Genomic DNA, 14,459 nt, shown 5'->3' with positions numbered 1-14,459 from the left:
ATTTTAAGATCACTCATTTTGAGTATGAACCGTCGTTGCCGAGCTGTAATTAACGCAAGGGGTGGAAATACCAAGTATCAAATCACTTAACAGCATTTCAGTAATTTGAAAATTGTTCATTTCTCTTCTGTCACATGAGATTCGGTGAAATCCTGCATTTTTCTTCCATTTAATGTGTCTTGTTTCGTTCAAAACCTTCCCGAGAGAACATAAAAAATAAGTTATAAAGTCAATGTAGAGTTAACTTTCATTGAAATTGAGATTTTCAGAATGTGCGTTAATTTTTTTGCGCAGTGTAGTATTGAGAATTTGTGAACCTAAAGTAAATTTCACGATAAGCGAAATATGCAGGGACTTTGAATTATTCTTTGCCACATTTTGACAAATATGGAATTTTCAGACTAACAGTCATTTTAATTATTACATTCTCCGTTCTTAATATTTCCCAAGCTACGACATATGTATGTTGAAATTTGCAAAATTAGAATATTTCAATGCTCCCTAAAAACAATTATTTATAAAGACCCTGTACAAAAAATTGCTTCATATATAATCTTCTTGCTTTATGCAACCAGCAGACCATACCAGATGGCCACCAAAAATGTTCGAGATTATCTGCCCCATTCTTCCTTCAGATTGAATATATACATACCATATGTATCAAATAGAAATGAAGAATTCCTTCAATTGTCTGGTACATTGATTTCTTTTCGATTTATATTGTCTCTATTCGATCTCAAGTTACAGAATTAGGCCACATTCAACATTCAGAGGAGTTTTAAGGTACTATTTTGTATTCATCAAAATCCCCTAACCAAAAGCCAGTTAGATCCTATCATTCTCCTAGCGGGTAAAATGCCATTAAGTTATTTTTGTCATACTACACTTGCTTTTCTTCATACTCAGACACAGTTGTACATTTTGGACTCAATGGGTTGATGATAGGGATTCTATCCTGTATAAAAGAAAAAACTGAGTTTGTAAAATAATCGTAAAACTATTGCAAAATAGAATCTGGAAAGTATACCTCTAGATTGTAGGATATCAGAGATATAAGAGTGTCCCCAATTTTATGACCAGCTGGTATATAGACTTCAATACAAAAATTTAGGTACTTAATTCATTAATTTTTTTTATTGGAGGTTACGCAATATCTGATTTTAAAATCAGTAAAAATTGGACAGCAGTCGAGGTATACAACAATATTCAGCAAAAGTTGGAGATAGGCTTGTCAAGCCAAACTTAGAAGAAAATGCCGAATTAAATGGTTCTGCTATAAAAAGGATTTTTGGTCAAAAAACAGTTTATATTCGGCCGTTTTGTAATATAACAGCAAGTCATAGCTCCAATGAGGAAGTCCTTGATTCTAGTTGCTTAGAAATCAATGTTGGAAACTTGCAAAACATACAGAGTAGTGATTTCTTAGAAGATATCAATAACAGTGATGAAAAAACCACTGAATCCCTACTGAAAAATCTGAGGACACAAATAGTTGACGAGAAGATAAATCATTTCAATATATATCGAGGTGATATATTCAATTGCTGTATTAGAGTAATGAGTAGAAAATCCATTTAAAAAAATATCAGTGATATTCAATGACTGTGGTGGAATGTCAGAGGGAGCTGTGGATATGGGAGGTCCAACAAGAGAAATGTTTAGGCTGGTTCTGAAATATTTAGAAGAATCAAGCTTCTTCATAGGACAAGAGAAAAAGTTTTTGAGGCTCAACATGCATTCATTAGAAAAAAATGAATATTTTTTTGCTGGACGGATCATTGCACTCAGCTTGTTGCATGAAGAAACAGGGCCACACTCCTTCTCAGAATTTATGTCGTAAGGTTTGGTGCACGTCAAGGGCTTGAAGCCCCTGAAGTGACATTTAGGTTATGTTTGGATATGTTCAGCTTTTTGCCGGTAACCGTTTGATAATTTATTTTTAAAATTTACCAAACAAATGAAATGGAGGAAACGCAAACGATTACTTCAATTTTAGATGGTAAATACCAAATTAACGTAATACAAGAAGAATATGAAAGAAGTATGAGAGGTAAAATTGTTTTTGAATTATTTTATATTTTTCTCAAGGTATATCTTCAGATCCCGAATATTGCAATTATTTGCTGTCTGAAGCTCAGAAGACAGTAGGTAATGCAACATTCAACGAATCAGTGCCTCTGGAAACAGACATACCATCATGCTCGTATTTTAAGGATGTGGCGGTAGCTCCAGAGGAAGATCTAACTTCAAGCAATGTCTGGAGCTACCAAAAGACCATATGCATTCAATGTCCTCCCTGTACAAGGATTTCAACGACCCCAGAAGAAGGAAACATATTTTTGAACATATTCCCAATGACATGATCAGTTCAGGATTCGTGGTAGATGGGAAACATGTCCAAAATAAATGGAAAAGCTTGTTAAGAAGCTATAACAAGGCCAAGGCCAACAAAAATAGAACGGGCCAAGGACCATCAAGATTTTTGTTCTTCGAGGCAATTGATGAAGTTGTCGGAACGCAACCTAAAAATAATTGCCAGCATTCAACAAAACAGCCTTGACATTTCTTCAGCAAGTTCTGTGCCTGAAAATACCGAGAGGTTTCTGGATCAACCACTGTTGATACAGTCCTTAACCCTTTAGTGCCCTACGGTACCCAAAAGTACCACAGCAAATAATCGGCTATATTTCGAAGTGCTCATCAGTTCTGACCGCTTAAGCTTGTGGGTATCGTCGAGTACCATGCGTTTTCCCCCACCGTCAAATGCCCCTGCTTATGCATGGCGTGTTTGGCGCTCTTTCAGCCAGTATTGGCGAATCCAACTACCGTTGAGGGCGCTGCGAACTATCAACAAATATGGAGGAATGTGAGTAATCGTTTCGGGAAATCTATTGTGGAAGTCGAGTTTTTCGGATTTTTCTTCGATATAGCGATAAACAAGTAATAGAAGTGAATTGAATCACTGTATTCTTTATTGTGCAGCGTCAAGTTTATCAAATTTAGGTGAAAAAATTGGCTTTTTTCAGTTTTCATATCGATAATGATGATCATTCAACAGGAAAAATGGAACATTATTTAAGCTTGACGACTGTTTTCAAATATTTGGATGCTACTCCAAATAGTAGATGTTTTGTTGAGGGTGAACAAGTGCTCAATAGCAGGCATCTTATATTGATGGGAATCATTGATGGAAAATTAAATTCTGATGGTATTTATTCCTCCATCAAAATAATGGCCCTTTGCCTCCAAACTAGCGCCCTTTTGACTGGTAAACCTCATGAGGTATCTGGTTTGTTGGAGCTGGACACATCTGAAGAAATTTGGAAAATTATTACATTTATGTGTTCATGTAAAGCTGGAGCGGAAGATGCAAGCATGTTTCCGCAACACTTCTGAAGTGTACAAGGTTGTATTAAATAACAATTAATAAGTGGCATAAATCGAGCCCCTGCAATTGAACTCAATGCTATCCAGCTTTTATTAGTGTTTTTTCTTTTTTCTGCTTCTTTTCTTCTGATTTCAGGGTAAACCTTCAAAACCTGGAAAAATTGTCGGGTACTGATGTTGAGTGCTATTGGAAATCCCATAAAAAAGACATCCAGGAGGAGTATAAGGCTTGTCCTATTAAGGATATGAAATGTTTCAAAACAGGCTCAAAAACGTATAAAGAACTTTCGGAAGCTGAACAAAAACAATGTGCAGACTTCCTTATAGCTAAAAATCCTTATTGTGCCCTCAGTAAAATTAAGTGGGTATTTCATTCATACTTTGGTCAAGACAACATTAGTTAATTCTACTAATATTTTAAATTACCAACAGGAAGGGACGACGAGCATTACCTGTCAGTACGAGCACTGAAGCAGATCCTGATTGGCTACATCCACTTTTGGATAATATAGAGAAATCTACTTTCCTTTCAGGTTTAAGGATTGAAGTGGAGAAGTTCGATCTGAGGGACTGTTGCAAGACAACATATTCGACTTTAATTGAGGCAGACATTCCAAATATTTTAAAGACTTGCCACAGTGGATGTGAAAATTGGAAAACTTATAGAAAATATAGATTAACAGGTGCATTTATAAAGAAATTTATTCATATGATGGATAATATTGATTTTTAAAATTCAAAATAAATATACCAAATGCTATAAACTTTTTTCAGGTTCCAGGTGCTATTCAATTTTCACCTACAGCAAACTTGATTGGCCTAATAAAAGCTTAAATCATTTCAACCCAAAGGGGTTCACAAACAAATTTGTGCAACATGGTGTAATCCATGAAAGAGAAGCTAGGGAATGCTATAAATCCAAGCTAGGATATTGTGTGGTAGAAACTGGATTTTTAATCTGCAACCGATATCCATGGCTTGGTTTTTCACCCGATGGAGTGATTTTTGAAGAAGGCAAACCTTTCCGTTTGCTAGAAATAAAATGTCCATTTGTTGGTAATAGTTTTGCAAATTTATCTTTCTTATTGTTACAATTTGTGTATATTTTTTGGTATTTATATCAATGGATTTTATGCATTTGAATTAATTTTCATATATTGTTACTTTTTCATTAATTTTTTTTTTCTAGGGAGGACTAAGAGTGCGGCTGAATTCTTTGGTGAATGCGACTATTTGGAACTAGCTGCCAGTGGCCTCAAATTGAAGCAGAATCACTCATATTATGCACAAGTTCAGTTAGGCATGGCCTTGCTGAACTTGAGAAGTTGTGACTTAGTTTTGTATTCTAGTTTCTCAAAAACATTTCTGAAAGTAGTAGTGCCATTTGATGAAGTTTTTGCTAAAACTTCAATTGAAAAAATTTCTTTCAATTATTTTACTCACATGATTCATGTCATTTGTGAAAATAAACGATTAAGTTGAATGTTTTATATATTTATTCACATCAACACAATATTTCAGATATTCAGACATTTTATTTCAGCAAGTACGATAAGCTCAACAGAGGAACACTTCTATGAAGAAATAGAAAAACAAATTCTCTAACAATGAGATTACCATCACCTGTTTTGTTATCACAATAGCTTTTTTAGAAAATATATTGAAATTATACAATATGATAATTTAGTGGAATAACAGTTGAATTTTGAAGAATACTTATTAATCTCTGCTATTAATTTATTACAATCAAAGAATAAGAAATTGACTCATGATTTTGAGATTGCAATCAACACAAAGGGTGTGTTCATAAACTTACTCCGAGAGTAGAGTATGAGTATGGTCATGCTCAGAGAGCATACTCTGAGGAACTAAAAGTACGTTTGTGAACGCTTCGAGTAATCAGAGCTTGCTCAGAGTAAGTTTGTGAACGCAACCTAATTGAGTTGTGGCAGTGACATATATACTTGCTAATATAAAAGAGGGTGTTTCAAAACTTGAGGCAATAGATCGAGGATTGAACATGAAATGGTGTTACACTAACATTAAGACAAATCACAAAAATAATATCAACTCAACTTATTCATTTCTAGGCTTACAGTAAATTATAAAATTAGATTTCGCCTCAATTTTTGAATCACCTTGTATTCAAGAATCAGTTTTTAAAAAATTTATCATCATCCAATATGGGTGTTTGCAAATTCACCATAGCACAAATGACCAAAATAATGTTGTCAATATCTTTGACTAGTGTCAAGGGTAAGGGAACCCTCAAAATTTCAAAAATCTTTATTTTTTGGTTCACTCGTTCGATATGAACCCTAGCCTTGGATATTGCTATATTCAATTTAGCTTCTTCCTCAGAAAATTGTTTCTTGTTCTTCAAAAACACAGGTCTAATCAATCGAATTGAATGATTTTCACAAATACTCTCAATTAGGAAACCTTTGTCAACCATCACCCAATCTTTAGTAGGTTCTAATTTTTCTATAATTCGGCTCTGTTCAAATATTGCTTTATCAGAACTTCTGCCTCCATAACAATTGGATACAAATGTTATAGCTCCGGCAGGACTTACACCCGTCATGAACTTAATGGTCTGCATTCCTTTATAGTGAGAATAAGTTCTAATGCGGCATGATAAACATGATGACTTTTGTACTGGAATTTCAGTACAATCTAGTATGACTCTCACAGCCTTAAAATTGTCAAAACAAAGTGGTAAATTCTTTTAAATCTCTTCAGAACTTGGCCACTGAATACAACCTTCGAGGACATTTGCTAAATACGCAATATACTCGCTGAAAATATTTTTTACAGTGGTCTGAGAAACCCTGAATAGAAATGACAGCACTGTAAATTTTATCGACATTTTCAATTTCATGAATACCAAAATGATTCGTTCTTTGGTACTCAATTTATGGATTTTTCGATCCGGATAGAACTTAGTAATTAATTCGACAAAATTATTCAACATGTCGAAATTTGGAATTCCCGTCAAGGAATTCAACTGTTTATCGCTTGTAATGGTGCTTACGAAATTCCATATTAGATCACCACTCTGCAATTGAACTCCTTTATCATGATGAGTTTCCACTACATTCTTATTTCCAATGAATTGCAAATCCAATAACGCCTCCACAACTGATTTTTCATCTTCATTCAAGTCAGAAATTTCTAATACCTTTTGCTGCTCAGGTGTCTCTGTACTTTGCAACTCATGTGAATGAATGGCATCAGTTGTGGGACGTGGATTAATATGCTCATCCCTTAAAGCACTTCGTTTTTCTAATCTCTGTTTGCGTCTTGCAATGCTGACCCTATTCAATGCCTTTGAAAATTTCCTCTCTGGTAAATTTCGAGAGGGAACAGCAGTTACTTTCAGTTTCATGTGCTGAAGTACCGAACCTATGAAGATGAAATATTTATCAAAAAATTATATTCAAAATTCATTTAGGTACTACCTGTAGCAATATAATCGCTATCCTGGAAATGAAGGGAATAAACACGCATGTTGTTGGTAACAGGTTTCCCCATCAATAATCTTTTTATCCACTCTTTTCTTCTATCAACTTTCTCCAACATGCCCAAGCTATTAGTGATGTGAACTGTTGAGGCATCTTCCTTCGGAAATTTATGGAAATGAATTGCCCTGCTTTTTCCTTTTCTTGAAGAGCAATTGTAAACACAGCAGTTACAATTATGAAGAGTTTTCTTCTTGGTACTATTCCCTTGTTCACTCATGGTGATAATAATCTAGCCTGAAATGAAGGTAATTGTTAAAAAAATCTTTCTATTTATATACTTCAACCATCTTATAAAATGCTTCAACTCTAAGGCTAACCTTGAAATATGAAGATAGCACTCTGAATCTCTCTAAATAGTCTATCAACACCAGAAAATTCAACCACGTGGCCTGAAATTTAGTAAAATAGTTAATAGTTTCTTAACTGAATGAGGACAACAGAATGAAGTTCTTTTGGTATCGTGGGACAACACCAATATAAACACTTACACAATTTTTCTGTTCAGAATACGAAAAAACTTTTTCAGGCACCTCACAAACTCAGAGCACAAATAATACCACTCAAATGAACGAATATGAAATGAAAATATCTAACTCAAACAAGTAAAACTGAACCAAAGATTCTTCTTTCTCTTTGATATTACTCATCTTCTAGGTTAGTGATTTGGCCGCCAGGCGGCGTTTAGATTTTTGGATTCGCCAATGGTCGAACGTTGGTCTGCGTGCACGTCTGAAAGGTAAGTTCACATCCTCATAAATATTAGTTATTGTGCTTCAGTATGATGAAAATTATATAATTTGCAATAGTATGGGTTTAGTTCATATAAATATATAGTTAATGCGTATATAAATAGGATGATTAATTTCAAACTAACCCCATTTTGCAGACACCTCAAAAGTACCGTCAGGAATTATGGATCCAAGAAACAAAATTCGTTCGGATAAGAGACCTCTTACTGATGAGGAATTGCAGCTAATAGCCGACACCTTTACTTTTGAAGATTTACCTTTAGACAACAGTTTATTGACCAGCGATGAAGAAGATGTGGAAAATGAGGATGGAGACAACGAAACTACTTTTCCGTCTACATTTATTGACGTTCAAATTCCAGAGTAGTTCATTCATCCTATTCCATCTACCCCATCAAGTGGCAGTTTCGGCAGTTCAGCGGTTAGGGCGGTTGACGAAAATGAAAAGTTACAATCGGAGTTGAATAATGACGAAAATATTATTTTGGTAAAACCTGAAAACACGCGGTCGAAAAATTTTTTAAAAGAAATACACAAAAAGTATATGTTTTAGTTCTAGAAAAATTTATGTTACTTGTTGAATTTTGTTCATTTCTTTGTTAACAATATTGTTTTTCATTTTATAATAAAATTTCACCAAAATATCGATTCATCCATTATTTCAATGCCAAGTGTTGATGATGCAGGAATTGAAACACGTATGCAATATAAACAGAAAAGAGCAAGCGAGGCAAGAATATTTAGAAATGAAGGCCCAGGAGTATACAAAAAGCCAAAGGCGGCACGAAGAAAAATGTGAAATTGAAAGAGAAAGGAATGCCATTGAAAGAAGAAAATGTGGATGTTTTGGAAGAAAATGTGCGGCATGAAATTAATAAGGCCAACAGCCAGTGATGTTGTTCTTCACTATGTCTCTTCCCTTTATGTTGCATACAATTTGAGACTGATTAATGTGATATTGATGTGATATTTTGAAGATTATATGTATCCTAAGAACTAACCAATTTTCATTTTTGTGTTGTCCTGTTGTTACTTCAGCAATTTTAACAATCATATCTTGAGAAATATGTTTTGCCGTAAAGAAATATTCAGTTTTGTCAGTAGACTCCAGATACTCCTTACTTAATTTGATATCCTGAATTGCAGGAACCAAATTTAAAGAAACTTCTGAAGGTTCTGGCTTCAGTAACCACATAAATCCAACTGGTTCCCCTAAAGAATTTACAAAGGTCTCAATTTCTTGGTCTGTGGGCATTCGATTTGCAGCACGATATTTATTTCTTTGTTTGGAAAAATATGTGTTATGTTTTGAACTTCATCTTGTTCAGAACTTTTTTTTGGTTTATTCCATATGCATGGTTTATCCTTTACACTAAAATGATTGTGTCCAAGTATATAGAGTATGTAGAAATGACTGTCGTTCAAAATTGAATACACTTAAATCGTCATCTGGAAATCACTTCTTGGCGGGCGCAAAATCTTAAACCGTCTGGAGCTCAGAAGTAGAATAGGTATATAGAAAAAATATAGCAGGTAAAGGAAACAAATAGAAAAAAGGCCATCAATAGCAAAGCATTAGTGGTTAAAAGTCGTTTTCATCAAGGAAAAAATAAAAAAGCAATCAACTAGAGAATCTGAAAAGAACCATGATAAAAATTCTGTACATACCAAACAGACGCGGATGTACAAAGATTTTTGGTACTGCAAACTTTGTCATGAAGATGAACAAGAGATATGAGGCTCTGCAAAGTTTGCTTCATCTACGTTTACGAAGAATGCGGAGGTCGTGTCAAAATTGAGGTTGTTTGGCCAGACGGTTCGTAATAAGATTAGGTTACAGTTTAAAAAAGTGTGAAAGGTAAAGGAACAAAAACTGTTTAGTTTTGTGTTGAAAACTTTGTTGTTTTTAGAGTTGAATAAGTTTTGTTTAATTTGTATTTCAGTTGTTGAAATGTCTGTAGAATCATTCATTGGTAACACGGTTGCTTTTGCAGTAAATGCCTTGGGGAATGCCATTCCTCTACTATTAATATTTCCGCGGGTTCGATATTACGACTATTTCGTGAGAGACGGGTCAGTAGAATCAATTGGGACCGCAAATCCTTCAGAGAGGATGCAAGACACATCATCGCTAGTATTTCTCGAACTTTTCAAAACTGGCATTTATCCATATAATAGGAATATATTCAAAGGAACGGATTTCTCACCATCTTTTGTGACTGACAGGCCAAACCTTGAAACTCTTGAGAACAACCCTAGGGAAAACGATTAAATACTGTCAGTTCCTACTGCACCAGTGAAATAATCTAGTAGTTCAAATTCAATCAATGTTCAGCCAACTTGGAAAACCACCTGCAAGGCAACCACGTCAACCTCGATCGAGCCAACTGCATCAATCCTTCGAGTAAGCTGAATCAACCTACTTCGAGCCAACTGCTTCCTTGCCTGAAAGTGTTCGGCCTTTTCCGAGTTGGTAAAAAATGGATTAAATGTCAATGAAATGTGGGCTTTGGTCGCACTAAGAGTGCATAGGTGGTAATCGGACCTATACTATGTTTTGTTATAGAATTTTTATGTATTTTTTGTTATTTTGTTTCAACATTTTCTTGATGCTTAACTTTTTAGGACATTTTTTTCAACCTTATTTTTAGAGAACAACTGCTTTCGAGTAATTTTTTGTCGACTGTATTGTAACGCCTTTTTCTCGGTGTACTTGAGCGCCAGCTATTCTTTAAGGGAAAATAGCAAACTCACCCCGGCAGCTACCAGCCCAAGACAAGGTTCCTCGGTGTCTGGGGTGTTAGCGACAACCAGTGAAAGTCAAAATCACACAAATTATATTTGTCGACTCGTATAAGGAAACACAAATGACACTATTATAAAATTCGTACAGTGGAAGACTCGAGATCAATGAATTTACAGGGCAAAACGGACGGAATGAATAAGGATCCGATCTCAAAACGGTATACGGGGGTTTACGCACGTGTTCGCCAGCCAGAAATTAAGACGCACACTTAACGGACAGCATTGGACTTCAGCCAGGTTAGGGGATGAGCAATGACGATAGGAATTACGACGGCTCACTCTTAGGCGCGTTCGGCACTCCCCGGGTATCCACACCAGGAGAGTGCTTCCCTAAGCGTAGGGGCGAACACGGGAACGAGATGGAAAAAAAAGGAAAATGAGGAAAGGGTGAGCCTTCGGTACCCCTCCGGGTATCCACACCAGCAGGGTACTTTAATGGCAGTAGGAGTGAACTGGAAAGAGAAGAAGGGAAAAAAAGGAAAGGTGAGGGAAGGGTGAGCCACCCCAAAGTGCCTTCGGTACCCCCCGGGTATCCACACCAACAGGGTACTTCAATGACAGTAGGGGTGGAACTCAGACTGTGGTGGTGAAGTGGTGAAGATGGAGAAGGCGGAGAAGATGGGAGTTCCAACAGTAAATATGAAAAAAAAACGGAGTGTCGTCTTGTAATAAATAGGAATATTGACGAGATATATATGCTGTAGAATATTGGGCTAGGAAATTCTTTCTCGGGCTCTCAACGTCCAAGATAATTAAAAATAAAGGTTTGATGACAAGCGTATGAATGATAATTTTCCACTCGGAAGATAAGTGTCGAAGAAGTAGAGTTTCATGTCGGACATGAGACCAATTTTAAGTTAAAAGGAAAACGGTTTAGTTTAGATAATAACTCGCCCATAAGAGCTTATATATCAATTCAATATTCGAAGATGATTGATTCGGCGTTGTAAGATTTAGCAGGCTCTTGAGTTTTAACCGGCTAATTCAATTAGTTCAGAAAAATGCAAGGTTAGCGCGTCGTGGAATAATCGGGGAAACACCCACGAGAGGTGGAGAAGGAATTTGGGTTTTTGATCTAAGAAGGGGAATGATAAAAGGAACCAAAAAAGGGAAGGGAGTCAGTTAGTCGAAGAAAATAGACGTCGGGAAGACGGAAGTAGAATCCGGGATTCGAAGAGAGTAGATTTGGAAGTCCGAGAGTAGATTCGGCAGTCTGAGAAATTTAGAAGTATTTTTCGGAGTTAGGTCTCAAAAAAGGGAGACGGGTACAAGCTATTCGGGGAATAGTGTAAGAGAATTAGTACCGTGGTTAAAGTCAGTTCAGGGCGTAATGATTGTTTTTATTTGTGGTATAGATCGGATATAGAATTTTAGGGATTTTCGATAGAGTCGAAACACAGAGCGTTAATCGTTGACGACGGAAAAGTGCGGGAAGTGCGGTAGAGTGTAAAGAATTCGCCGTTCTGTGCGAGGAAAGTCTGGTGATCGAAAAAGTTCACCAGCAGCCCCATCAGGCGAACGACGGTCGCTGGTCGCAGAAAAAGGTAGAAAGTTCCAAGTTTTGTTTGTCCAGAGTCCTGAAAGCTCCTCTAGAATTCATCTTATTTTTGATCATATTTTAATTGTTCTTGTGCAATTGAAAAAAGAGAATTTTAATCCAAGATTTTATTGACGGAATTTTGATGTTTATTGCTTTGCGTACTTTGCATGTGTGAAAGTAGTTGAGATTTTATTTTGGTCGTCATCGACCAAATACATGCTTGTAAAGAAGTATTCAAATATCTGGAATAGATTTATTCGTTAAATTTTAACAGAATTTCATTTAAATTTTCTCCCCAGAAAATATAGAAAAACATCAAAGTCCTGTCCTTCGCGCGACGGGCCGAATCCACCATTTTTGCCTTTAAAAGGGCCTTCAATTTTGTGTGTTAACATCTTAAAAATAATCACCCCTTGTTCAGTGGAAAGCCGCTCTTCCATTGATTCCAGGTAAGGGGTGTTTTATTTCAGTCTTACCTCTGGGTTCTATTCGGCCACTTACACTCGTAAAATAGAAAGAAATCGCGCAAATACGGTGAATAAGAAAGAAAATAAAATTGAAATTCTGATTGTTGAAAACTAAAAAGAAATCTTCTAATCAAATTTAATACGGCGGACGGCACTAGTCGTACGCAATTAATCGTACGTCAGCAAGTTCTCGTAGTGACAACAGGCGAATTAAACGTCACTGACCTGCGGGGGAACATCTGATTATATAACCGCAGGGGGGGTGAGAAAATCAGATGTGCCCCGGCGGTCGAAATTTGCGTCGATGAAGACGTCTTAATTTCGACTAATCTGTGCTAGCGAACAAAAAAACGCGGTTATCTTCCAATTCAGGATGTTCTATACGGTGCGACATCGTTTTTCAGAAAAAAAAACCGAATAAAAACGGTGCGAAATGTTTACAATTTCGAACGATGTCGGAATCCTGAATTGAAAATTTGAAGAGGATTTTTCTGAAAATTAATTCAAAAATAAAATTATGAAAATGAAACAAAAAGGAGTATTCTAAAATGAGGGGGTAGGTTTGAAAACTACCCTCTCGTTACAGTATTTATGCAACAAAAATATGGTGTATTCTCGAAGATGAAACTACTGACCCCATGCACTGGGGACGGTGACATTTTTATTTCTCATTTGCTTCCGTGTGCTAACTATTGCGACTTCTATTAAATCTGTAGAGTAAACATGTGTAGGAATGTAAATTTCATCCAAAAAAAAAAACACTTTTGCTACAGTTAACTTCGAAAAATTAAAAAATATACTCTTCAAAGTAAAAATTGTCACTACCGTACCCAGTCTCCCCTTTTGTATTGAATGGACATAGAATAATTCGATCGTGACAAGATATGATTCTGGTAACGCCTCCAGAATTTTAAATAAACCCGAATTCTTCGATAACATTGTGTGGATCGACGAGTTCACGTGCTAAAACGACGGTTATTTCAATATGCATAATCGGCACAGTTGGCAGCTCACCAACCCTGATTTGGTGGGAGGAGACAGATACCAGTATCAATTTAAAATAATCCGGCAACAATATCGGTACATTTGAATTGTCAGGAACATTGAACTTAGATTGCTATTTGAAGTCTTTAAGACACGATCTCCCGATTTTATTGGAAGAGAGAGGAAGAATGTGGCTGGAGCACGATGGTTGCCTCGCCCATTACCTCCGTAGCGTTCGAGACTATCTCGAAGAAATAGACTTTTTTTACTGGGGATACCTCAAAGAGAAGATCTACAAAAATCCCATTACCTCAGCGGGCCAGCTCCGACAGCGTGTGCTAATGGCTGGACTACAAATTACTGAAATGAGACATGCTAGCAGAATGAAGCGATTATTCATTAGAAGGTGTAGAGCATGTATTAGATCTCATGGTGGCCACTTTGAACACTTTTTGTGACAGTTAATTTAATAAAACTACTACTACACACTGCCAACTCGGTCGGGCCGACAAACCTACTTGGTTGGGTTGGATGTTAAATCGGTCCGTGTGTAGCTGCGTCAGCCGACAGAGGATTTGCCGGGTCTTGTCGTACGGCCTAGTCATCAAACCGCACGATCGACCGACCAAGTTGGATTGTGTGGAGCGCTGTCGGGTGGAAACGGGCTCATTCTGTATTCAGATGTCGACTGGAGATGTATTCGCTGCTGCAAAAATAGCCGTCACCATTGATCCGAGCGATGTATACTCCACAGATTACAGAGAATAGATGGGACACTGGCCTTCTATGAGATGAAATAATGTTTGGCGCTTTTCTATAGCGGATGCGATCCGTACTACAAGCAACCTAAGGAAACTGTATTATCAACAATACAGGAGTCTGTATTAGCGAGAAAAGGCGCGAAATTTCAAAACCGTTCGCACTACTGGGTCCTCGAAATATTTAGTTCAAGAAAGCTTGAACTATTTTAAAGGAAAGGATGCTGCTAAGGAAATAATATTAA

General features: G+C 36.5%; 4 protein-coding genes across 4 annotated transcripts; 3 read left to right on the top strand and 1 right to left on the bottom strand.

Moving 5' to 3' along the window:
* The first annotated feature begins 223 nt into the window (after positions 1 to 223).
* LOC123306725 lies at positions 224 to 3,004 on the top strand. The gene is made up of 2 exons (XM_044888847.1): positions 224 to 2,050; positions 2,089 to 3,004. Exons 1-2 carry the CDS (start codon positions 1,963 to 1,965, stop codon positions 2,361 to 2,363), a joined length of 363 nt encoding a protein of 120 aa, XP_044744782.1. The 5' UTR covers positions 224 to 1,962; the 3' UTR covers positions 2,364 to 3,004.
* Positions 2,608 to 3,396, top strand: LOC123306939. Its single transcript, XM_044889142.1, has 2 exons — positions 2,608 to 2,866; positions 3,027 to 3,396. Exons 1-2 carry the CDS (start codon positions 2,742 to 2,744, stop codon positions 3,394 to 3,396), a joined length of 495 nt encoding a protein of 164 aa, XP_044745077.1. The 5' UTR covers positions 2,608 to 2,741.
* LOC123306700 lies at positions 3,357 to 4,870 on the top strand. The gene is made up of 4 exons (XM_044888819.1): positions 3,357 to 3,748; positions 3,820 to 4,070; positions 4,162 to 4,443; positions 4,577 to 4,870. Exons 1-4 carry the CDS (start codon positions 3,633 to 3,635, stop codon positions 4,867 to 4,869), a joined length of 942 nt encoding a protein of 313 aa, XP_044744754.1. The 5' UTR covers positions 3,357 to 3,632; the 3' UTR covers position 4,870.
* Positions 4,871 to 4,911: 41 nt separating this feature from the next.
* Positions 4,912 to 7,984, bottom strand: LOC123306697. Its single transcript, XM_044888815.1, has 4 exons — positions 7,918 to 7,984; positions 7,229 to 7,640; positions 6,849 to 7,145; positions 4,912 to 6,792 (listed from the first exon to the last, which is right to left on the bottom strand). The coding sequence occupies exons 3-4, from the start codon at positions 7,126 to 7,128 to the stop codon at positions 6,116 to 6,118; spliced, it is 957 nt and encodes a 318-aa protein (XP_044744750.1). The 5' UTR covers positions 7,129 to 7,145; positions 7,229 to 7,640; positions 7,918 to 7,984; the 3' UTR covers positions 4,912 to 6,115.
* Positions 7,985 to 14,459: the final 6,475 nt, after the last annotated feature.

The sequence above is a fragment of the Coccinella septempunctata genome, chromosome 2 (genome assembly GCF_907165205.1).
Source record: "Coccinella septempunctata chromosome 2, icCocSept1.1, whole genome shotgun sequence".
Classification (NCBI taxonomy): domain Eukaryota; kingdom Metazoa; phylum Arthropoda; class Insecta; order Coleoptera; family Coccinellidae; genus Coccinella; species Coccinella septempunctata.
The sequence above is the reverse complement of the archived record's forward strand: the minus strand, read 5'-3'. Positions and strand labels throughout refer to the sequence as shown.